This window comes from Argiope bruennichi, chromosome 2, assembly GCF_947563725.1.
Source record: "Argiope bruennichi chromosome 2, qqArgBrue1.1, whole genome shotgun sequence".
NCBI classification, from domain to species: domain Eukaryota; kingdom Metazoa; phylum Arthropoda; class Arachnida; order Araneae; family Araneidae; genus Argiope; species Argiope bruennichi.
The window spans coordinates 66,438,271-66,464,435 of record NC_079152.1 but is presented as its reverse complement, the minus strand read 5'-3'; the positions used below and the strand labels follow the sequence as shown (position 1 = coordinate 66,464,435).

The following is a 26,165-nucleotide window of genomic DNA, read 5'->3' as shown; positions in this document are numbered from 1 at the left end:
TCGAAAATATTATCCCTTCTTGTTTCGTATATTTTATTTTCAAATATTTCCTTTTTGTTTTCTTGAACGGCAAATATTTGTTTCAATATTTTTTTTGGTGTGTTTTGAAGCAAAGAGATAAGAAATACAAATACTATAAGGAATGAAAATTGTTGTTAGTGAATAAAAGAAAAAATGAAAATTTGTAGCAAATTCTTTATTTTTTATCATTATTTTTTTTTAATGTGAGAGGTTCCGTCACTTTTCCGGCAATAAAATTTCTGCTACCCAATATTATATTTTATAAGGGTAAACGAATTAAAATATAACTTTCACTGAAAAAGAATTTCCAAAATTTATACGTTGGAAATACCAATTTATAATAAAATATTTAAAATATTATTTTATTTTAAAATATTTATATAAATAAAGTACTTTTGCTTCCGAAAATGTACAGAATATGCAGAATGTTTAAAGTCGTTATAGCTTTGACATTCAAAATTGCATTAATGGAAAACTTACTAAATTCAATTAACAAATATCACTAATTATGTCAATCTTTGAAATTTTAGAAGGAAAAAAAAAAGATTTTTCTCAAATTATAACAAATATTTCAAAATTTTATGCACATCTGGTTTCACTGGTGTGGGGGTTTGGATTTCTTGACCTAAAGGACAGATTTGGCCATGGATCGCCATTCGAACATCTGGCTATACATTCAAATACATTTGAAAATGTGGTTTCATTTTTTTACCAGATGCGGGAAATATTTAAATTATTCTTCACGCGATGCGAATATTTCAGTATTTTTCTCTTTTTACAAAAATTTGGGAAAATGAGTTAGATAGTGCTTCTTATTGAGCAATGATCATTCAATTATTGAATAAAATTATCGATATTTCCTAATAAAGCATAGGATTATGAAAAAATTGAATTTGTATGTTTATTTTGTAGCGACAAGAAACCTAACAATATGCTAATGCAATATCTGGTTGCATTATCATATTATTAGCATATTATTATTGTAATATATTGTTAGTAATGCTATGCAAAAATTATATAATATTTATGCTGCTAGTATAAGATAATGCTATATAATATAGTAGATACATTAAAAATGATACAATGCATGAAATTCCGTTCAGACTGCTAACTAATACTTGTCATTAGAGATTGTTCTGAGCGTCATTTTAATTAAGAGTACAATTTTAACCTGGAAATAACTTCAGAGTAATTTTGCTCACAAAAATAATTGGATTTCTGCATTTATTATTTTAAATTTTTTTTCCATCAAAAGGCATTTTCTTCTGAAATCTGATGCCAGATGATAGGTCACCAGGTTTTTCCATTCCAAAAAAATCACAATAAGTTATGAGATATGCCATAAAGGACATTAAAACTTTCTAACGTTAGATTACGAATTTTTCAAGATATTCGAGTAATATATTATATCAACTACTCTGACTATCAATAACTGGGGCAGACAGATATAAAATTCATGTGTAGAATTCAGTTTATATCTAATATATTAATTATTTATAAATACATAAATAACTAACATGTACGGCACAAAATTCTTTCTTATATATCAAATAGCAATAATAAAAAATAAACAACCTGTCGTACGAATATTTCAGACAGCTTCCTTAAATATTTTTACAGCTGCATTTTCATATTAATTGTTTAACTACAAAAAATTAATAATCCAAGTGATTAATATAATCGTCAAAAGCGGCTTATCAACTGAAATTTTAGTTAACTAATATCATATAACAAATATACAAAAAAAAATGTTTAGCAAAAATTATTCTAATAATTGAATGCAATTTCTTACATGCACTATAATGAGCAAGTATTTATTCACCTACATTTTTCTCAAATTGAAAATAAATTATATCATGCTTCATGATGTATGCTGAATTTTTGAGTCAAAATTCATGATGTATGCTGAATTTTTGAGTTAAAATTCATGATGTATGCTGAATTTTGAGCTTTCAAAATTTGTGAGTCAAATAATGAATAGAAATACCTATGGACGACAATTAGAGTCTAAGAATCTAATAAGAAGAAAATTGAGTATTTTCATAAGGAAACCTATCTTAAATATTTGTAATGATATGTTCATCCGGCAATTTCAAGGATCATTTGAATTTTTTTCCCAACTGGATGAACAAATTCAATCTACTATGAACATCAAACTCGTTTAATTAATGTTTTTTAAGTTAGTGTAATATAAATTTAATGCTTTGTAATAAACCTTCTTAAAAAGGTCAAATTATGACATGCTTTTATACTTTTGGCGAATATATATAAGAAAAATCAATAATAGCTTTTAATTATAAAAGAAAAGATAACAAAAACATAAATTTGCATCCTAAACGAAAAATTATTGATAATATTTCGTGATATATATAAGGATATCGCTCAAAACAATGAGCTAATTAGTACATTTAAGACAGTGAAATGTAGTAAATAACACACAGAAATATTTTTTCGCTTTCTGCACTCAGTAAACACATGCATCCTCACGAATGTCATGTCTAATGAATTGTCAATTCACTTATTTGAAATTGAAACATTTATTGTTGAAAAAATCTAATAAAATTACAAATAAAAGTATTTTACTTTGATTTAGATGTTTGCTTTAAATTTTGTAACGAGTAGAACTGTTTAAATCAGAACTATCACATGTTGCTACAAAGGCAATTTAAAGTTTTAAAGTTAGAAAGAGAAACTATAATCCTTTTATAATAAAAACCGTTTGTCAACAAGCAACAACGAATATTTCCTCTTAAAAATTTACTATTTTCTGAGTTATTAGCATGAAAAAGTATAAGAAAATCATTTTAAAAATTACAATTTTTGAAATTGAATAATAAAAGCGTCAAAACTAAGTATATTTTCTTATTTTTCTTTTTAAAATTGTGCACTAGAATTACAATTTAGGTTCAAAACTGCCAGCGCTTTTTTTAAATATTAAGGGAGTAAGCAATGTATCACCAAACTAGTTTAGTAATTATACCCCCCAAAAAAGTCAATAGTTTAAATCATTTCGATAAAAACATATTCTTTACAATGAACATTTAAAAATCAATTTTAAAACGCTTTTTTAAACGGTTATTCAAAATATTTAAAATACAATATTCAGTAGTGATTAACAAATTGAGATATTTCTGTAAATATATATATCAACTTACGCCCAAAAATGTCAAATTTTTAACGAATGCCAGATCAGTTTGATGGCTTAATTTAAATTCTTGAATGTGAGTAGGTATCAGAGATGGTGTTTCATGTAACATGCACAACTTTCTAAGGTTAAGCATAACAGCATTCTTCTAATATAATACAAAGGTTACCGTTTCGGGAAGCCTTTGTATTATATTAGAAGAATATTTTTTCAACTTCTATTTTGGATGCATCAAGTTCGATGCATAACTTGAATAGACTCAATACATACACAATGAGATCTATGAGCCGACAGTTAAAATAAATGTCATCTACTATACTAGTTTTTTTATTACATAAGAACACTAGAGAGTTGTATAGAGTGCCGTAATCTTCCTGCTTATTCCCTCGATGTACAGCAATTTTTATACCTCTTTCGTAAAGCAGCACTTCAAGCTAAGCGCGAACAACATAGCTGAATCCATTCGTTTTTCCAGTGTTAAGATTGAAATGTAGACGTAAGGATTTTCCTGTCAGTTCCGGGACTCGATTCAAAACTCTTTCCTCGGGCCATAGATGCTCCAAGACTTTATCTGTCAACCGAAAATATTTCCAATTCACTGAGCATTTCGGATAGAGAAAATCTTGGAGCATCGAAAATACTCCTGGGCCCGTTCGGTTGAGAGATAAAGTAGTTCAATGTAGATTTAACTTAAGACCTGCGGGTTAGATTGAGAAGTTTCTCATCCGATATTTTATATTTACTGAAAGAAATGAATTATATATTTGAGGGTATATGATTGGCTATACGGCAGTCGAAAAACATTTTATTTTATTTTTTATCGAATATTTTAATACATATTAAGAATATCTTAAGAAATTTTCTGTAATAAAATTACGTAACGTTAAAAAATTGCTTACTCAATAGCATAATAATGTTTGATGAAAAAATGACTATTTCTTATATTACGTTTGCTTAAAAACACTTAAATTTTGATAGAAATCTATCATTTAAAAATAATAATAATATTACTGCAAATTATTAATATGTTTTCTTTATTAAATTATTAAAGAAATTCAAATACATCTGAGAATTATTCAGAAAAATTTAATTTATTAGTCATAGAAAATTTAATTTTTCTTTGATAATTCAGTTGTCTTTTCCCACATTTTTTTAAAAAACAGACTCTAGAGTATCACATTCCGTATCTAAAATGAAGCTTGTAGTCTCTAAATAAATGAATAAGTTATATTTTATAATAAGCGTAAAAATTATCAGGTTTAAAAATCTTGTTTAGTAATATGAACATAAAATATAATCTTGTAATGGATAAAATGATTGATGTTCAAAATTTTTTAATGATTAAATATGAGAAATACATCCTATTAACTTAGCTATATTTTTATTATTGAAATTCTATACAGCAGCATTGTAAAAAATAAGGACAATACAAAAATTCATTCCTAAGAAAAAGTAAATAAGAAATTGCACTAATACTATCTTTCGAATGTCTAAACTTCAATGAAAAAAAAAATCACCACAAAAATTCTGCAAGAGTTCTAAAATTACTGTATGCGTAAGCCTGAATTAAAGAAATATTCTAATATTTCCTTTAATTATTGAAATGAAAAATGTAGAGAGATTATGAAAAGTAAAGTTTCATAGAAATTTGAATTTCTAGAAGAAACATTATATTCTTTATTTTTAATAATTAATTAAAATTTCTATTGATATGATATTGTGTGAGAAAAAACGTAAGGCGAATAAATTAAAGGGGAGCTTTCAGAATTTTAACAGAAATTTTGGGAAGTGATTTTCCTAGAAAAATATTAACTCTTTTTCTTTCTAAGGAATAATAACTTTAAGGAACAATTCTAAGAATTTCTAAGGAATAATAACTTTAAGGAATAATTCTAAGAATTTCTAAGGAATAATAACTTTAAGGAATAATTCTAAGAATTTCTAAGGAATAATAACTTTAAGGAATAATTCTAAGAATATAACTTTTTTTTTCAGGCGCTAAGTTAAAAAAAATTATTGACATATATTATATCAATGTATAATTTTTCATAATACATATAGGGTGTTTTACAAGCAAATCAATGCAGATGTGTAGGACGAGAATTCTCGTGCCAAGAATATAAAGTGACTTGAGAATCATTTTTCTATGAGACATGCCATTTGCATCCAAAGTTTCAAAATAAAATATATGAATCTAATAAAGAAGATGATAGTGATATTTGCATATGATAGATTGTTGTTATCTGAAAATTGCACAATGTATGAATGCTCTAGCATTCACACATTTGGTATAAAATCGAAGAAAATAGCCGCATCTTACAGACGACAAAGAAGTCTGCTTGTTTAAAGCCAATGATCCCATACTCCAATTCTTTTTAATGAACATATATGAAAAATGAATAAGAGTCATGTATGGCGATCAGGGCAGCTACATAATCAGACATTTCTGCAATACCATATGATTCCAGTAAATATTATTTGGAATTCTTCGTATATCAATGGATGACTCTGTTTTTCGTAATATTTGAAAAATTATTATCGAATCTTGATCAGGACAACCATACTGGTGAAATTTCATATAATTCCATTAAAAATTCTTATTTATATTTAAAGATATTTGCCCTTTTTCTAATGAAATATTTTGAAAAACCAAGTATTGTACGTTGACGATGTTTTATATACTTTCTGCCAAAATTCTACTTTCACAATTTTTTTTTTTTTAATCTAAGCAAAATATCCTGTGCTCTTCGAACAATATTATTTTTATTCTTACTTCAATTCTATGCACCTAACATCTATCTGAAAGATGACAACAATTTTTCTTTCAAGAAACAAGCCCAAATAATATTTTTAACCCATTTTTGAAAAAAGTTAAGTTTTCTTGTTTTTAACGCCATCGTAAAATCACGTCTTATGTGTTTCATTTTAAAATGTATTATTGTACAATGAACGCAATTAATGTAAAAGCTTCAAAACTTACGACTATAGCTGAAACTCAATAAAGGAATTTTTGAAGACTTTTTTTGTAATTTTTTAAAAGAAACAATAATTTTAAAGCTAAGGATTAGTGAGGACTTTAACACTAGATTTACGGACATTTCTTATATACCTACTCTACGAACATGCGTCACTTTGATGCATGAACAAATACATATATATGATACTGACTGCGTTTTTCTTTCCTCTTCTAGACATATTTCGATGATTAAGCAGAATTTTTTGTCAACGTACTATAATATTGAGTTTCACAATAATATTACTAATTCAAAAAATCGTATTTCATTTTTCAATACTCGAACTAACAGCAACTACAACTTTCAAAACGTTTTCGGACTCTGCATACACAATTCACACATTTCACAATTCACATTCTGCGTTCCGTTCTTTCTACTGTTGCTTATTGGGCGTGTTTCATTTGAGATAACGGGATTGAGGTATAGTCGGTGTATTAATATTTATTATTGTTGTAATTTTTGCATGGGTAAAACTAACATTAAGAATTTTATTCACATTAAGATCGATGATGATACTGACTGCGTTTTTCTTTCCTCTTCTAGACATATTTCGATGATTAAGCAGAATTTTTTGTCAACGTACTATAATATTGAGTTTCACAATAATATTACTAATTCAAAAAATCGTATTTCATTTTTCAATACTCGGACTAACAGCAACTACAACTTTCAAAACGTTTTTGGACTCTGCATACACAATTCGCACATTTCACAATTCACATTCTGCGTTCCGTTCTTTCTACTGTTGCTTATTGGGCTTGTTTCATTTGAGATAACGGGATTGAGGTATAGTCGGTGTATTAATATTTATTATTGTTGTAATTTTTGCATGGGTAAAACTAACATTAAAAATTTTATTCACATTAAGATCGCGTCAAATTGACGCATATCCGTAGATATAGGTATACCACACAGATAATTTAAATATTTCAAAACTTTTGAAGAAAATATACTGCGATATATATTAACCTCGTTCAACGAATAAAAATCAGTACAAGAGATAAAATAAAAATGCGAACGGTTTTTGTAATTTTCATAAAAAAAAAAAATTGAAATGCATCAAAATCTCGAGTCCCGTAAACCTAGTATTAAAAAAAGAATTGAAAAGCTAATTCTTGAATAGCAAAAAATCTTGATGGATTTTATGTTTTAAAAACATTTCTTCGATTGTTTTAAATTTTAATTTTATAAAGAATAATATTCTTCTGAAATGCATAAATTTATTTTTAATAGGTGGACGATACACGTTTTAAATTTTATATGTTTTATCATTTTTAATAGAAATACATTTTAATGAGCAATAAAAGGTTTAGTCAGTCAGTATCACTTTTTCTTTGTTTATCAAAAGAATAATTCCCTAATTTCTTCTTTAATAAATATAACATATCTACATCTTAAGAAACACGGGCATCTATTTAATTGAAAGAAGTCATTTAAACTGTGTCAACAGTGCCGATCTCGAACTTCTCATGGCAAACTATTTCTTAATTTAATTCCAGAAAAGTTGAGCGAATCTCTCTATATTTTATAGGTGGGCAGAGAATCTCTTTTCTTCCAGACTCAAGCCATTACTCTTTGAAAGAGTTACCAAGTGCTCAGGATAAGGCACTGTCCTATCTATTATGTATCAAAGGATAATAGAACACTCGATACTGCAAAGATTGATGCGGCCCTGCTCCGAATACAACAAGATCGAGTGATTGAGTGGAATTTTTTTTTTTCCTGATGTCGATTCTACGTCTCCTTGCTGAACAGATTCCTATCTGAAGGAATCGGATAGCAAAAGGAACTTTTTCGTTTTTCTCCAATAAGTCGATGATATATTTTTGATATGACTGGACATGCATCAGGATTTGAAAGAAATTATAGATTTTTCTTTTATTCGGGCATTTATTCTATTTCTTCGTGAAAGTTTTTGATATTTAATCGTAGTAAGGATTGAAAAGAAGTGTTATTTTAGGTTTTGATAAATGATATGATTTTGTATTTGAATTGTGGCCATTTATTTTTTGAAGAATTATTGTGAATATTTTTCTGACAGTAGAATGAAGGGGGGGGGGTCCTTGAGTTGAATAAATGTACATGTTCTTATACAATGTTTCGGGCCGGAAGATAGATGAGTATCTTTTCAATATACTCGCCCTCCGTTTCCCCAAAGAGAGACAGCAGACAATTTTTGTGGAGTTTTACAAAACAAAAGGTACATTTCTGATTTTCCAAATTTTTGTATAAGTTTTGAGCAGCATGTTTCATAAAGAAAAATTCTTCAGTTTATGTTAAAAAATCTTCTTAAATTGTTAAAATTCCGTTTGCACTTCAGAGAAATCTTCAAAAACGGAAATTTAAAAGTCATTAAGAATTAAAGTTATCTTATAATTTCAATAGTTTACATGTATATACTGTCTTATCTCTATACAGTTTTATTTATAAAATACATATGTATATATTTGTAAAAAATGTACAAAACACAAAATATTTTTTTTCCTCATTTAAGTTAATTAATAGTTACTAATAGTAACTAACAATTTCAAAAAGTTTTAATCTTGAGTTCTTGAAAGATATAATTTGAAGATTGTACTGAACTAACTTTTGTCTTTGCAATGATATAAGTATTAAAAAAATGTGAAGAAAAATTTTGAAGCAAAAGTTCTTCCTCCTCAAATATTTCGAAAATTTACAATTCCAAAGAAACAATTCAGAATCAATATTTGTAAAAAAATACTTTAACATTTATATGAAGGGATTTTATATTGTCTGATCATCTTATTATGACCATGTCATGCATCTAACCTCTATGTAGTTGTTCCGGTTCTACTGTTGGAAGGAGATGAAGTGAAGAGAGAGAAACAGTTACGCGGGAGTTTGTGGCTTATACCGGTAAAAGTGTGTGTTGGTAGGGGCTCAGATGGGAACTCCGAGAAATGAGCTTAAATTTAAATAGGAATTTATTTACATATATCCTCAAGACATAATAAGCTTCTGTTGTCAAGTAAAGTGTCATCATTTATGTCAAAGCACGCGACAGACATGGCATTTTAAAACAGAATGATATAACAGATAGAAACCACTAAGAATTTCCAACATGTAAAATTGGCTGTTGTTCCTCTAACACCGAATATTTTCTTGATCAACCAAAGTATATTTATCACTGATAAAGTCTTTTATAATTGTGAATAGCAATGATAAGTGAATCGTGACAATGGTTATTTGGATATCTTTAGAATCAAAAGTACATTCATTTCTTGATTATCATAAAATTCAAGTGATTCCTTGCTTGGTACTAACGCATTCGAATCCCTATATAGCTGCATTTACAGTAAAAAAGTACTAATATATCAGCAAATCTACCAGCAAAATCTACCAGCAAATCTACCAGGAAAATCTACCAGCAAAAAACCCACTGTGTCTTATTATATTTTACATAACCACTCATATTATTTAATTAAATTAGCATTTCCATCATTGATTTTGTTCATCAGATTTTATCGAATGACAAGTCATTGTATTGCAACAATCATTCCGCTGTGATACACAATACCATAATGGAAATAATATTCGTATTGACTTACATTGTCCTCCTCGTTTGCAGGGTCCATTTGACGCCACCGCTATTGGCTTCTGATATCTGCAGCTGAACTGAAGCAATTGGCATTCAGAGCCGTAAGTATTTCCGTCTGTGCCACAAACGGTGTCTTTGTTTTCTGCTGGAGAACAGTGGATGTTGCACGTGCATTGGGCAAGGCCGTCCTTCTCCTGACATGAGGCTCCATGAAGGCACCGCATATCAGAACAAGTACCGGACACTGCCTTGGAGATTGACACTGAAAAAAAGTATCAATTATTAAAAATTTACTTCGGGGAATTGAGATCTGCTTGTTGATAGGTGTTGTTGATATTAAAAGCATGAACGAAATAAATTTTTATAAATATAAACAAATTTTCTTGTATGACCAGCTGAACTAAACTAAAACTAAGCAGAATTCAACTTTCTAAATCTAATTAGGATACTCTTCGTTTCTATATATGTACATTTCATTAAACTTCCAGCAGTAACACCTTATATATTAACAAGAAATATCACACAATTTCCGATAAATTTTAATAAAATATAAGCGGAATTTTAATATTTACATTATTATAAAATACAAAATTTTGATTTGTTAATTATTAAAATTATGTTATAATCGTGTTGACTTGATGTAACTAGGATATTTAACTGATGACACTTTGGTCATGTCACCAAAAATCTATTACATTTTCTTTTCAGCCCTTTTTTCAGCTCTATAATGGGCTATTCTCTCAAAATATTCTTCCACAATAGCATTGCCAGCTTCCATGGATATTTTCTTCTAAGCATCTTTTCTTTTTATTTGTCGAATAAATAATGTAGCTGCTGATTGCATTTATATTATTTTTAAAGCAACAAATTTAAATAGACGCAGTAATCTTATGTCAAGATCGCGAGTATTTCTGAAATACAAATAGCTATGAAGAATTATATTAATGTTTCGAATTCCAAATGATGAAGAAAGTTTGTCAAAAGGAGCCGCATGTATTTTCAAATTCAACCATTCGTAGCGAGCCCCTGTGACAAAAAGATATAAAAAGAAATTTCTTTGGTATATCTTTTACATAAGTGCTCCTGTTAGAAAGTTAAGGAAAAAAGAAATGAAAAAAATAGAGTTTCTTTAAGTACAATATAATGCAGGATTATAGAAATAGATAAAACTTTAGCAATATTTATCAAACTTGCGGTATTTGCAAATTAGACTTTTTTTATAAGCAAATGCAAATTCCGAAGAAAAATTAAGAATTAAATTCTGAATTCACACTATATAGATTAGTTACATAAAAGAAAAATTATTGGTTAATTTTTTTCAATCCACAGTTTCATGAATCTGTGGATTGAAATTCACAAATTCTCCATAATCCAAAAAGGACACAATATTATACAGTATTACTTTAACAAAATGCCGCAGAAAATAAAACCAAGAAAGTTTTAATAATCATTGACTTTTTATCTCCAGTAAAAGATGTTCATGTTCACATGAAGTGGAAAAGAAATGAATGATTTGAATTTGTATTTCACGAATTAAATGAAAAATCTGATTAAGTATATTTATATCAATTATAATCATCTGGTCATTTCTCTTATAACAATCAATTTATCAATTACCATTACCTTTCTCCTTTCTTTTATACATATTCAGGTCGCATGATGTTTATCAATTACATTGATAAAAAATACAAAATATTTGAAAGTGTTTTTTGAAAACATTTTAATACGCAATAGAAAATTGGATATTTAGATTTATGAAATATTAAAACATAATTTCTGAAAATTATGATGGTTTTTTTTCTTTTTAAATTTTTATACAAGAAAGAATCATACAGCTTTAAAATATAATGTCTCTGAACGTGAGTATGTTCAGAAAACCACTTGCTCTAGCCTGTGCCAGAGATATTTTAGAACGTGACAGACATATGTATTGCACTTTGGATAAAATTTTCAATCATTTTTCTAACTTAGGCCGACATAACACTATAGGTGAGATTTGTTCTAGTATTACATGGCTACATATCCAGAATTTACAAGAAGTTCGCTCTAGTACCTGAGCTAAACGACTGGGAGGGCGATATATCAAAATATGTATTCTGAAAAGAACTTTACGAAATGGTCAGATTTCTGTGGTTCAAAGAATTGCATATGGAATAGTGTTACGTTCGAATATTTCAAATAGCCAAAGAATGAATTTGTTTCAGCAATACAGTACCTATGGATTTAAGCATGTAGATTTTAAATCAATAAAAAGGAAGCTTTCCCTATTAAGCATGTTTCTTTGCAAATGCCTCCACAGTTACAGAAGCATTTGTAAAGGAACTGTAACTAGAGATATCTTTTATCTCTGTAACTATAGAAATCTATGTAACTATAAATGCACTTGCCTCTGTAACTGTAGAAAGTCATAAAACAGAAAATCCTGAATGTATCGAAGAAACGTTCTGGATAGCATCGGAAATCATCGAACTATAATTTATGTATCTCAGCAAAATTTAATTTTAAAATGCTTATACTCTTTTTGATAAAGAAGTTAATGCCTGTGGACAATTAGATCAGTAAGGGAATACAACAGTTCAAGGGGTAAACTTTAAAGAGTAGGCCAGATTCATTAAAGCAATTTAGTGTTGTAATTAAACATGTTATCGGGAACAAAGGAGAAGAAGGAGAAGACAAACTAAGGGATTCTTTGTCAACGGATTTAGTAAAAGAAACATATTATATAGAAAAATATTTGTCACACAATATCCTTGAAATACAAAGTCACAATAGCACAATACAGGTTGTTTTAATAACATCTTTACATATCGCACACAACATAACTGATGTAAGTAAGACGTTGTAAAAGCATCACGCCAATGGAATACTTAAAAGTTTTTAAAGAACTTGTTATTCACACAACTATGTTATATATACATGTTTTATTCAAACAAATATGTTATACATAAAGTTGTTGTTATTCAAACAATTGTGTAACACTTCTATAAATTAGCACCCTGTCGATTCTGATGTCACTCTTTGTCGAATATATTTGTTACTTTTACGAAATTCACAAATAAAAAGCCATACAGTGGTCCCTTTGAGCTCATGACCGATTGTTAAAATAACTTGGTTCCTTAAAATAACCTTTTGGTACCTTTTGTACCTTAATTCCTTCAAATTTACTCCATGATTTTAGAAACAACTAGTATTTATTATAGAATTGTTTAGCTTCATTGAATTCTTGAAAAAATTTAGTAATATATGAGAATTGCAAAAATGTAACACTTCTGATTCTATTGATTTTTATCTCTCTAGCTTGTAGAAAGTGAAAGTAAGTAATTGAAGTAAATTTTTTTGGGTACGCTTACTAATATGAAATTTATAATGCATAAACGAGTTCTTAAATTGATTTAACAAATTAGAATATTATTTCAGTAGTCATTTTTCAGTAGCTAGTTTTAAATAAAGTATTTAAATCTATTATCAATTACCCACAGCAATTTTTCAACGCTTTTATTTTGAAACTTTAGTAAGCAACAACCCATTAGATAATGCTAGTTTCGAAGCATAAAATTGTATCCTACTGCGAAGCATAAAAATGTAACGCACGCTCCGTTTCTATTTCCAGATTAAATGGAAAATGAGTTTTGTTAATTTGTTGGTATTAAATAAGATTGAAAAGTATCAGCTGACATCTCTTTATTTTTTCTCAATATATATATATATATATATATATATATATATATATATATATATATATATATATATATATATATATATATATATATATATAATTGCTGTCAAATGGGCAAACTAAAATATTAGATGTAGCCTTGTTCCCAACAGGCTTTGTGTTCAATGCAATTCCAGTTCTAAATTATTTTTCAATAAAAACAATAGTTTTAAGTTTTACCGATGGGGAAAAATTTAAGTAATCCCAAAATTTAAAATAAAATAAGAAATTGAAATTAATATGGTTTCTTATAATAATGCAATGAGAATAAAACATTTTTTTTTAATCCTAAGAGTTTTTTTTTCAATTATTTATACTTAAAATGCTGAAAAATACTAAAGAAGATGTGACGAATTTTCCAAATGTTATAATATTTTTCTGCATGAAATTATTCATAGTCGTGACTAGAGTTTAAGAAGTATTAGTTTAGAATAAGATGAGCAGATTGAAGGAACATAACTCCTTTAAGATTATTAATAACAATATTATGATTTAAAAATATCATAGCACCTTGCTAGATAGAATCAACATAACAAATTATTCATTCTTATCAGATCGACAATTTCTAGGACTGTATAAGACTAATAGCTGCTAACTCTTTTAGTATCAAACAGAGATATAGTGTCGTTCGAAACACTTGCGAAATGTTAAAAAAAATTGTAATTTTTATTTTTTTTTTATTTTTAGAAGTAGATGATATCTTATTCACTGCTGAATAATCACATTGTATCTACCGTAATATTTTTCACATTTTATCAATCATAATAATTATTCACATTATATGAATCATAATATTTTTCACATTATATCAATGATGATACTTTTCTCGTTATATCAATCATAATTATTTTCGTTACATTAAATGAATCATAATATTTTTCACCTTATATCAATAATATTTTTCGCATTATATCATTGATAATATTTTCGCATTATATCAATAACAATATTTTTCACGTTATATGAATCATAATATTTTTCACATTATATGAATAATAACATTTTCACGTTATATGAATCATAATATTTTTCACATTATATGAATAATAACATTTTCACGTTATATGAATCATAATATTTTTCACATTATATGAATAATAACATTTTCACGTTATGCTAATAATAATAATTTTCATATTATATCGATATTAATATTTTTCAACTTTTTTATCATTAATAATAGTTTTCGCACTATATTAATCATAATATCATATTTCCATTATATCACTGAGTTCTCCCTGATTATCGAATGCTACTGAAAAGAGTTTTTATATAACCATTGAAAATTGTTCCCTTGCAAAATAAATATATTTTCTTTTCCTTTAACTCATATAATTCATTTTCTTTTCCTTCTTTTGATAAAACAGTTTCTTTTTTAATCACTATATATTATCTCATTCAAAAAAAAATTGAATGAAGATACATATATTTAATTTATATATAAATAGTAACACCGAATATTTATATAGAAATAGTAACACCGAATAATGCAACATAACTAAATTTCTTCTCTATCACTAGACAACGAAAGGAACATTGCAAACAATGCACGTACGAAAAGAAATATCAATCAGCATTTTTACTAAAATCTGGAGCAAAAAGAATGCGGAGCCTCTATTTACTCTGCGGTGATTTAATTATATCAGAGGGCTCTGTCTGGCTCCGGTGAGAAACCAGTGTAGTATCCATTTATTCAATTACTCCCTTTATTTTTGCGCTTGACAGAATAAATGTTTTGCCATGTAAGTGCCTTACGTTAGGATAAAGGATATTTAGACAAGTGAGATGTTTTCCGTTTCTAGGATTCCGCTACTTTACTAAGGTTACAATAGACTGACTGAACAAGACTTCAATAAGGTTAAGGTTACCGTAAATATATATATCCTAAGTAAGTTTTCTCATTTCTGGGCTAACAAAATTTTTTATTTTTATTTTATTAATTTGTAATACTGTAAATAGAAATTCCACCAAATACATTGCAATTATGGTATATTGCGAGAAAATGTATAATTGTTATTTAACCTAGAACTTTCATTTTTAACACGCTTTTATTAACTGAGTTTCTTTTATGTAGGTTTGTTTGTTCGGAATAATTTTCAAACGATTTTCAAATAACTCCGCGATGAGTCTGAAACTTGTAATTCTAAATATAGCTCAGAATTGGATGACAATATGGAATTAATCGCTTTCTTGCTTCGTCTGTTTATTTGTCTGTTCGGTACAAATTTTGCAATCGATTAAAAATTTCCATTATCGATAGATGAAGCCATGTCAATTATCATTAGTTAATCGAAAAGTTAATTTAAAATCAATTGTAAAATTTCAGTCTCACAAAACAACTGAAAAGCTCATTCAGTTTACAGCTAAAGCTGCGTAAATCTGCATTCATGAATGAAAGACAATAAAACAAGTTTCTTAGACAGACAGACAACTCAATAATTTTACGGAAAGAAAAATAATAAAATTGAATAGTTAAAAAAGTTACGAGTCAAAAAATAATTTAAAAAATTAAAATTAAAAAGAAAAGGAGTAAGAACGATAAATAAGATTATTTAATAAAAAGGGTTTTGTAAAATATTTTTAAAGTGAACTAAATAATCAGTTTATTTTATTTTATTCTTTTCTGTTTCTATTTTATCATAAGGTTTTCATTTATAATTCTTTATTATGAACAATAAGGTCACTTAAAATCCATTTTTCCTAATTATGTATCTCTTATTTGAAATAAAAATTGAATTAAATTCATTAATCGATTGTCTGATAATTCTGAAATTCTAAAAATAGTATATAGTTATAGAGAACACACAACTGCATAAAATTTTAAAACTCTACTGCATTAGCTGGTGAATTAAAAACCCCATTACAAAATTACATTATTACTCTATTGAAGTAAGTCAAATTAAATAAAAGGTTTTATTTTATTTTAAACTGAGGGTTCTAGATTAAAATTGAATCATTTCTTTTCTAAAATTACTTCTTTAAGTGACGAAAATAAATAAAAAATTGCACTAAAATTAACTGTTAAACTATTCAAAATCAATAGATATAATCTGAAAATAACAACAATATAAATATGTGGCATGGAGCAGATTTTTTTTTAACTGGTGACCGCATTTATAACATTAAATTATTTTCTATTTTCATACACGTATAACTTCATGAAAGATCATAGATATATTCGAAATTATCATTAATCTATTTCCTGACATTCAAAACAAATTTTGAAAAAGAAAAAAAAAACATTTGCTTTTATCATTTATAAAATTATTTTATATCTATTAAATTAAATCATAAAAATGACTATAATTCTTTTTAAATAAATTGATGAAGTATTAAATAAATTAACTTCCATTCATTCATGTTGCTTGTACTGATATTTTCAACGTGAATTTGAATCAATTTCTTCATTTTTTTTTCTTTCTAATTCTGTAAAATAAATAAGGATTTTTCTTCTCTTGTTTGAAACCAATCCTACTTTCTTTAATCACCCTGCAGTTAATTTTAATAACCTAGCCTTTCATATTATCTCATGTTTGATGATTTAATTTATTGCTTGTGAAGAAATAATAGAATAGTAAAACGATTCAGCATATTTCGCATTTACATTCAATAGGAAAAGTACTTTCCAATTTAATATTTTAAAATTGAAAAAAATGTCCATGATAAGCCTATAATAAAAAGATATATGTATTTATTAATTAAAATTAATACATAGGAATTTTAATAAATTAATTAATATGTATTAATGTTATTCATACGGAAATCATTTTGTGCAATTAAGTTGAAAGAAATCCAATCTACTCGGAAAAGAATAAAGTATTATTGAAAGAAAAACTGGTAGCAAAAACCCAGCCGAGTTCTGACACAAGACAGTACTCGCAAAAATCAACAGCATACCGGCAAACAACAAATCGTTATTAAATTTTCAAAACGACTGAAAGCGAACAATTAACTCGAGGGATCACTGGGTGATCTACACTGGAAAGAGAAAATTCTTTCTAAAACAGATAACTGTAAAAAATTACAGAAAAAATCTCAAGAACTTAATGAACAATCGATTATAAAGATGAAATTTATAAATATGAACGAAGCGAAGTTAAACAAAAAGTTTAAAGATATGAATTTTGACATTCATATCACATTTTCGAAACATATTTTTCGTAGAATTTAATTTCATCAGTATCGGTTAAACTTAGTGATAAATTAAAAAAGGAACAGTATAAAAGAAAATTTAAAATAAAATTTAGTTATGCTATGCCTAGCTTATCTTATCTTTAAGTAAAATACTTTAGCCCTCGTTACGAACTACGAAAGATTACTTTAATATGATATAGATTACTTTAATATAATATAAACAAATATGTTTAAAGGTAACATTAAAAAGCAATAAACTTTCTATAGTAATTTTAAGAACATCTTAAATTACTATAGATCTTAAAAGAAAATGTTTGCTTGCAAGACATTAATTTCTACAAAATCATAAGATTCTTCTGTTTTTAAGAAGGCCGTAGGATTTTAAAGTATCTTAAATCCTAATAAAGGAAGATTTTTAATACGTTATTCAATATAAGAGTTGACAAAATGGTATAGTGAAACTTCTGTCTTAATTAATATTGAAAGATTATGTTATATTTGAGTGTGCTATAAATAAATTTTAATCCTAAGTTGTCTATGCAATAATTATTAAATATTTATTCCGCAGATTTCTTTATAATTTCTTTCTGTAAATTTATTTAAATCCTAAGTTGTCTATGCAAGAAGTTTAAATATTTATTCCATAGATTTCTTTGTAATTTCTTTGTATGAATTAATTTTAATCCTAAATTGTCCATGCAATAATTATTAAATATTTATTCCATAGATTTCTTTGTAATTCTACAAAGATATCTGTGAAAGAAGAATTTCCAAATATTGTATTGAAATTAATAAATTGGATTTCTGAAATTAATGTAAAAATGTTAATAAAGACTTCATCATATATATTTGGCATTGATTTAAAAGAAGAAGAAGAAAGTGTACAGAGTAAGATTTAAAAAGAAAGGAAAAGAAAGAAAATTCCGCAACTAACTTATTTAATAATCACAATTTAAAATTATTTCCTTTTTTATTCTTTTTCTTTCTGAATGAGAGGAATATTTATAAGGTGCTATTCACTATAACCAAATAAAGACCTGTTAGGAAATTTATTAGTTTTAGTGGGCTAATTAACTTTTGATTCCTTTCCTTGAAATTCTTAATGAAATAACTTAGTTGTGATATATGCTTCAGTATATCTCATATTTCGCATGCAAAATTACTTTCCAAAAAAAAAAAAAAAAAAAACTAATGAACAATTTTACAACCTCCCATTAATACCGAGTAAGAATATTGTCTAATTTTATTGTTCGTATCAAGTTAGTTAAAAAAAACAGATTTAACAAGAAAGGCTAAGCAGTTACTGCATTTTTTATTGAATTTATTAAACATATTTTAAATGTAAAAAGTGTATTTATTGAATATACACCTAAGTGTAAAAATAATATTAAGAATTTATCTCTTTCTGTTCAAATGCAACTGGAAATATTTGTAAAATATATAGAACTGAATATTCTTATACAAATAGAAAAAAAAATTGTTTGCTTGTGAAAATAAACATTATATATTTTTAGAACTGGGGGATAAAAAGCCCCTTCCAAATTATAATTTCGGTTAAGATTGATAAAATAAATAAAGAAGTTATTTGCCATTATTATTGAGGATTGAGTAAAATTTGTAATGGAAAATTAAGATTAATCTAGAGGGAAAACGATGGTGATAAAATCATTTAAGTTCTTAAACCTGATTAGAAATTTTCATAAAGAATTTATTTTCAATAAATAAAGATACACTAAAGTGAAATTCAAGTAAATAAATCTTATGTCTTTCAATTACTGTGATGATATCGTTATGTCAAAGTGGCTTGATTGAAACTTTATATTTTAGAAGATTAAGAAATGAATTTTGCATGATGTTGGTGTTTAGTTTGGAAGTAGTAAGTTGCTATTTTTGTATGAAGTTCAACATTTGATTTTAACTGATAAATAACTCTTATACAGTTCAGCAAAATTTCTATATTTATCACTATACAAAAAAAATACGAATTTAATTCTAATGAATATTTAACACATTTCAAAATGACATCCCTGGGTATATCGAATACATTTATTGTACATATCTCAAGAAATGTATTTATTCCAAATCAACATACAAAAATATATTCATTATATGAAGCCTAGGATATATTTGTGAAGATAAATATAAAATACACGAATATCTTTCAGATCTAAGACTAAGAAAAAGAAGAAAAATAAAACAAAGTATATTCATTTGAAGTTCTCAGAAAATGTATATTTTATTTGAAACAATGTAGCAATATTATAAGTGAAAATAAATTTCCTCTGACGTCTGATATTTTGTTTTAGGAAAGAAAGAGTTTTGGTTAAATCCTGTTTAGTCTGGCACGGACATGATTTGTAACCCACTGTACTATACTTAAAAAGAAAAAGAAAAATGTTTCATTTTCTGGGAATTAAAGGGAAATGCAGATGCTAGATATTCTGAAAATTGTTGTGAAAGATGACATATCTTGTAAAATAAAGGAAATCGAATATCTGAAAAACTTCGATTTTTTAAAATTATTCTTTTATAGTTAAGAAACATTTTGTTAAGAAATTTAAATACTTTATTTCTTGCAAAGTTTCAAAATATGGGGATAGTAATTTAATTGCTAAGTATAAAATGATGTAGTTTTAAGCAGTTAAAGAAGACTTTAAAGATTTAATGGCAAGATTACAGTTTAATTTGAAAAACCGTTTGAATTTGTGAAACAGTTGAGTTTAGTTATATTAACGCCATGTTTTTAAACAACACTAGTGCTTTTGGGACAGACCGACGTCGCAATTTTGAACCGCAGTCAGATGACGCGGACGACACCTGAGCTGGCACCCCCCTCTCCAAACTTCCACATCACACCAGCGGGAAGACGTTTCACCCTACGGATTAAACGTATACCAGACCCGCGTACACGACGGTTCTTCGGTGGTCTCGAACCTGAAACCCTCTAGAAACAGAGAATACTGTATTCAGAAGATTCAATTTCAAAGAACATCTTCCATGCATTAGCTTTCTGTATATTAATTCAAGTGTGAGTTGGAAGTTTGAAGAGTGTGGTATTTGTTGTCTCGTCATTATGTCTGCTTCGTCATTTGATTATGGTTTTGAATCAAATTCATTTAAAAATACTTGTTCATGTTTACACAGATAATTCAGTAGAAAATTCCTGTCATATACTTAATCAGGTAATCCTATCTTCACAATTTCTGAAACCTAAGATTTTTGTATGTAAAGAATTTACTAATGCTCTATCAATAAACTATTAGAACTGCTTTCCTAACAGAGGTTAATTTTTGTATTTTGATTAAACTTAGAATTTGTGTTTTAATTTTCCTATTATCTTGAATCGCCTGAAGTGTGCTCAAATCATTTAAAATTGTTGATCACAAGAAGAGATAACCTCGTATACGGTCACTAAGCTCCAGATATTTTTATCATCAAAAAAATCTGAAAAGGACGAAAAAGAATTTCCTTGAAATATTTTACAATCCTCTTTTTCTGAGAATATTTTGGAATTCCAACTATCCTGATATATTCTAGCATCTGTTATATGTTCTTACATTAAGTATTTATACAATACTAAATTTAACTTTATTACGTAATTCTTAAATATGAAGATATTTGTCATATTTAGAAAATCACTCGTTTTTAAAGGACCTTTACATTAGATTTAGCTTTGAATACTTTATCATAATTAAAACTAAAAGAGAAGCTTATATTAAGGCTGACTTATATCCGTGAATTTTATAAAGATAATCTGTCAATTTCATCTGTGTTTAATGCATACAGCAAAGATATTATCAAAATGCAACATTAAAAAAGAGTGTTGCTTAATCAGGCTTTATTGATAAAGCTGTCCGTCTTCATTATTGATTTATTAGAATAAAGATGAATAGCTTCGGTATTTTTCTTGTAAAATTCATTCAAGTCTGATTTTCGAAATCGTTTCAGAGAAGAATCATTAAATAAATGTCAATGAACTTTAAGAATAAATGATTAATATATGGCGTGGATGAAGGCATTTTGTGAGGCATTAATTGGTTATATAGACTTCTTTATTAAGTCTGAAAGGTTGTTGCCAATGATAAAGAAGAATGCCAAATTATTAATAGTATATATCGCTCCGGGAAGTTCCGTAAAAATGATTTTCTGTCATTAAATAACGACTACACATAACATCAATTTGTAGACATTTTTATTAAAGGACATCATGCTTTTATGTTACAATTATGCTCAGATTATCTCTTGCTTTAGAAGTCGAGGCTGATAAATAAAATAATTGATCATCGTGCTTCATTTTACTTTATATTATCTGGACAGATTAAAAATAATTATTACTTGAATTAGATATTTTTAATCCCTTTCTCTCGCAAGAGCTTATTTTATCCACATTGGCTGGTGGGCCAATATAATTTAATCCCGGCTTCTAATGCGGAATATCGGACGAATCTCTCTCTTGATCGGAATCAGTTTATCTTCTGATATATATCGATTATATTGTCGTAATTAGGGTTGTGTGCATTTGTTGTGATTCCAATTATTGCAACGGTTTAGAAAAATAATTTTATTTACAATTTAACTAAAGAAACTAAATATTCGATTTTTACTACGAACTTCACCGATGCAATGCGCGAGAGAGTTCCAAAGAGATGAGAAGAGAATAGATTTTTAGAAGCATACCCGGATGATGAGCAGCGTGGCAATTATATCACACACAGCCTTGACGGAGCCTGTAGTTTACAGATATTTGATATGATTTATGATAGATATATATGATTTATAATAGGCAGATGTGATTTATGATAGGCATTCACTACAATATCATCGAAAATCACAATTATTTCCGATTGTTTTAACAAGTAGAAATTAAGAAAATGATTTCTGTTCATCAAAAAAAATCATCAAGCCAGATTATTTAGTATTAATTATATTAATGTCCGTTTTGAAGCAATGAGATTGAGATATTGGGGAGTATTTCGTAATATTTAATCATAGTCATCAGGGACAGACAGCCCTTCTTTTCGTTTTATATACGACTTCATAAGGAAGATATATCTTTAAATGAGCAATTTTTATATATATATTTACTTCACGTATTTCAGAAACAGCTCTAATGAATTGGATCAAATTTTATATTTAGATATGGTTTTTTTTTCTTTTTAAGTTTATCTATATAGGTGACTTACCTGAAAAAATAGAATTTTACACGCACAAAGTTATTTTTTTAGTTATCTATTAGAACATGTTTATCCAATTTCCGCTTCGACGTGTGACTAGTGTTGTATAGTAGTCAGAACAACACAGCTGGAGCGTATGTTGCGAGTCCTCATTTTGAGTCTAATTTTCTTTTTCTTTATTTTTTTAACTTATGTATCTATTTTTAATATGTTTGCCTTTTACGTTTATCTATATATGTGTCTTTCCTAAAAAAAATCGCGATTTTGCACACACACACATACACAAACATTTTTTATAACTAATTATTCGAACCTTTTCCTATCTGCTCTCATCAAGACAATGTCAAATAGCGCCATCTCGAAGCCGATTTCAACATGGTAAAACTGAGTACACGTTAAAAAATTTAAGTAATGATAGATTAATTGTAAAATGGATGCTGTAATATAGATCATTATCTATCATTAATCTGTACATAGTTATCTATTAATCTGTATATGTTTCGAATAGCATATTAAACTAGTCACATGCATAATTTTTTTTTTATTGAAATGTCATGTTCATATGTAGGTTAGAAAGAAAAGCATTCATACGTAATCAGTATGTGATTCGTATCTAAATATTTTCTCCGAAACAACTCGACTTTACAAAACAAAGCAAAAAACAACCTAGCGAAGCTTGGTGTCCCCTGGTATTCTTCTTTTAATCTGAATGGCACATTTGGCGTTAATAGGGCATATATATATGACGAATCTTTGATAGAGTATGGATTTGAGCTCGAAAACTTCCGATTTTAAATATAAGATCTGCGTACCAAACCATTTCAATTCTTATCAAACAGGAATGAATAGGGATTTCCTACATGGTGTCAGCTTTGGTAAGTAAAAAATTAAGATTATCTCAGCATGATTCATAGATTTCCAAAAACCAAATATATGATTATTTCTCGATTAATTCATTGTTAAGTTTAAGAATTTCATGGCAAGTTTAATGCAGACGATTCAATAAATACTAGCTGAAAAAATTACTATGTCGTAAAGAAATTTCCCTCTGGCTGATTCATGCCCTGATGCATGTGACAATCAGAGTTCCATTTATCTATGTAAAAATATTGTTCCAAAATGAAAGCTCAATCGGCTATAGACAACTACAGTCACGCCTATTAATTAAATGAATAAATTACAAACTGACAACGCCCTAAAAAATTGTGCAAGTGTTGGTTGAAAGCCTGGAAAGAAAACAGAAATGAGGTTATAGAAATAAAGTTTAAGAAATTTGAATAAAATTGCATTGCAAGGCTAAAAAAAGGGAGGGAGTCTCACTTAGTTTTAGAAATGATGGGTCGAGATTATAAAGCCGTATTCATTTCTGTCTACAATTAAAAATTCTATGCAATTGCATGTGCTGAAAGAGAGGAAGGTCGTGCCTAACGAAATGTAGAAAAATGCGAGCAGTTATGAGATATTGAGTCACATTTCGGATATTTAAGAATCGTATCTTATTTTCAATTACTGATTTCTGATGGCACATTTGCGAATTAATCTTACTTTAGATGAAAACCATTTTATTGATATATATATATATATATATATATATATATATATTAAGTTTTAAATCTGCGAAATAATGTATCGTTCTTTTGTGAACAGTTAAATAAAATTTAAGGGAGATATAAATGACCGACCCAATGGATAAATTAAAGAAATTAATTTTTTGAATGATGATTGAAATGATGATAGAGGATAAACAATATCGACGAATTTTGTAAACCAGGATACAAAAAAAAAAAAAAAAAAAAAAAACACTTTGGAAAGAAATTGTTTTGCTTTTTTTCAAAATTTCTGTTATTAAGTTTAAAAGCTTCTGATTAAATGAGACAGGAAAATTTGGGGCAGATTCAAGTTGATATCTTCAAAATGAGACAGTTTACATGTGCATCATTCTTTATGAGACGCAACAATCAGAGATATTTGATCAACAGCATAATTTGAAGGTATAAATTAGACAGCCGGTAATTGAATAATAAAAGCGTAAAGGCAACAAGTGCACACATTTTAGATATTCAAGTGAACGAGGTGAATAATATATATGCCATTCACTATTTAATTTTAAATAAAATAATTCAGTTTTTGAACATTGGGGTGGTCAACAAGTGGGATTTCAAAGAATACTAATAGTGGGGCAGTCCAAAATAAGAAATATAGATTTTTAAAAAAAGAAAAGATATTTGAAAAACAAATTAGAAAGAATCAAAGAGCAATAGCATTTTTTTAGAAAATTTTATAAATTTTTATTTCTGACTGATTTATTCACATAAGTTTGTATAGGTAAAAGAAGGCGAGAAAAATTCTTTTGGGGCTAATGTTTAAAACTTAACTCGTGTAACGTTTTCGACATAATTTCGTATAAAAAATTAATTTTACAAAATGTTTTATAAAAATTATAGAGTAATAATATTTTACCTTTTTTTCATATTTATATATAATCCGAGGCATTCCAGGACATACAGATATAATCTTATTAATAAAAGACTACACTCAATTGAATCAAGATCAAGAGTCGATTTGGAAAGGAATGAGTAACGATTTACGTATCAATTCTCTCTTCTTATTTTATAAAATAACTGAAGTATTTGGAGAACTCTTGCATTGGCGATGTTTATCTAATTAGATATTATTGATTTTTCACAGTATACATAAGCATTCATTTATCAAAATATTTATAAAATTATTTGAATTTAACTTATAAAGCCAGGCGTATGAGAGGGACAGGAAAAGTCTCATTGCTATTATTATTGATATGAATGCTTAACAAAAATATTTATATCCCAAATAAATACTCGATACTAGAATCCAATAGAACCATCAGAATATTCTATAAATTGATAATCTATATCACAAAGCTCACAAAGCTTTGTAGAAATTGAAAAGTGCCCGTGGAAACCTTATCTGTGTTTATTTAGTATATTCCTGGGCATTAAGAGTATAGCAAGCATTAATTTAATTTAGCTTATATTTTATTCTATATAGACTTAATTTTTGTACCTGTTTTTTATTTTAAAGTAATGGGTCACTAGTTCATTGAGTATTTTCATTTTGATTTGACATTTGTCCCTACATTTCACGGATATGTTACTTGTTGCTACATTAGAACTCAATCATTTGAAATCATACTTATAATCATCATTATCATCATACAAATAACCATCATTATCGATTGTCTGTTAATGTAGCAAAAAATAAATTATTGCTAAAAATGTTTATATTAATGCATCGTAAACAGATGCTTCTGTTGTAATTTTTATAGCTAATAACTGTTTCTGAATCTTTAGCACATGCATGAAATATGTGGAAACATTTTCTTTATTATTATGAAGTCATAGCTTTCAAGGGTAATATCACAATA

General features: G+C 27.3%; 1 protein-coding gene across 2 annotated transcripts in view; it reads right to left on the bottom strand.

The window, feature by feature from the left end:
• LOC129961816 (agrin-like) overlaps positions 1–26,165 on the bottom strand; it is a 675,765-nt gene that overhangs the window by 72,938 nt on the left and 576,662 nt on the right. For both annotated transcript variants that reach the window (XM_056075396.1, XM_056075397.1), the window contains one exon: positions 9,750–10,001. In XM_056075396.1, coding sequence (XP_055931371.1) covers positions 9,750–10,001 — 252 coding nt within the window. The remainder of the gene's footprint in view (positions 1–9,749; positions 10,002–26,165) is intronic.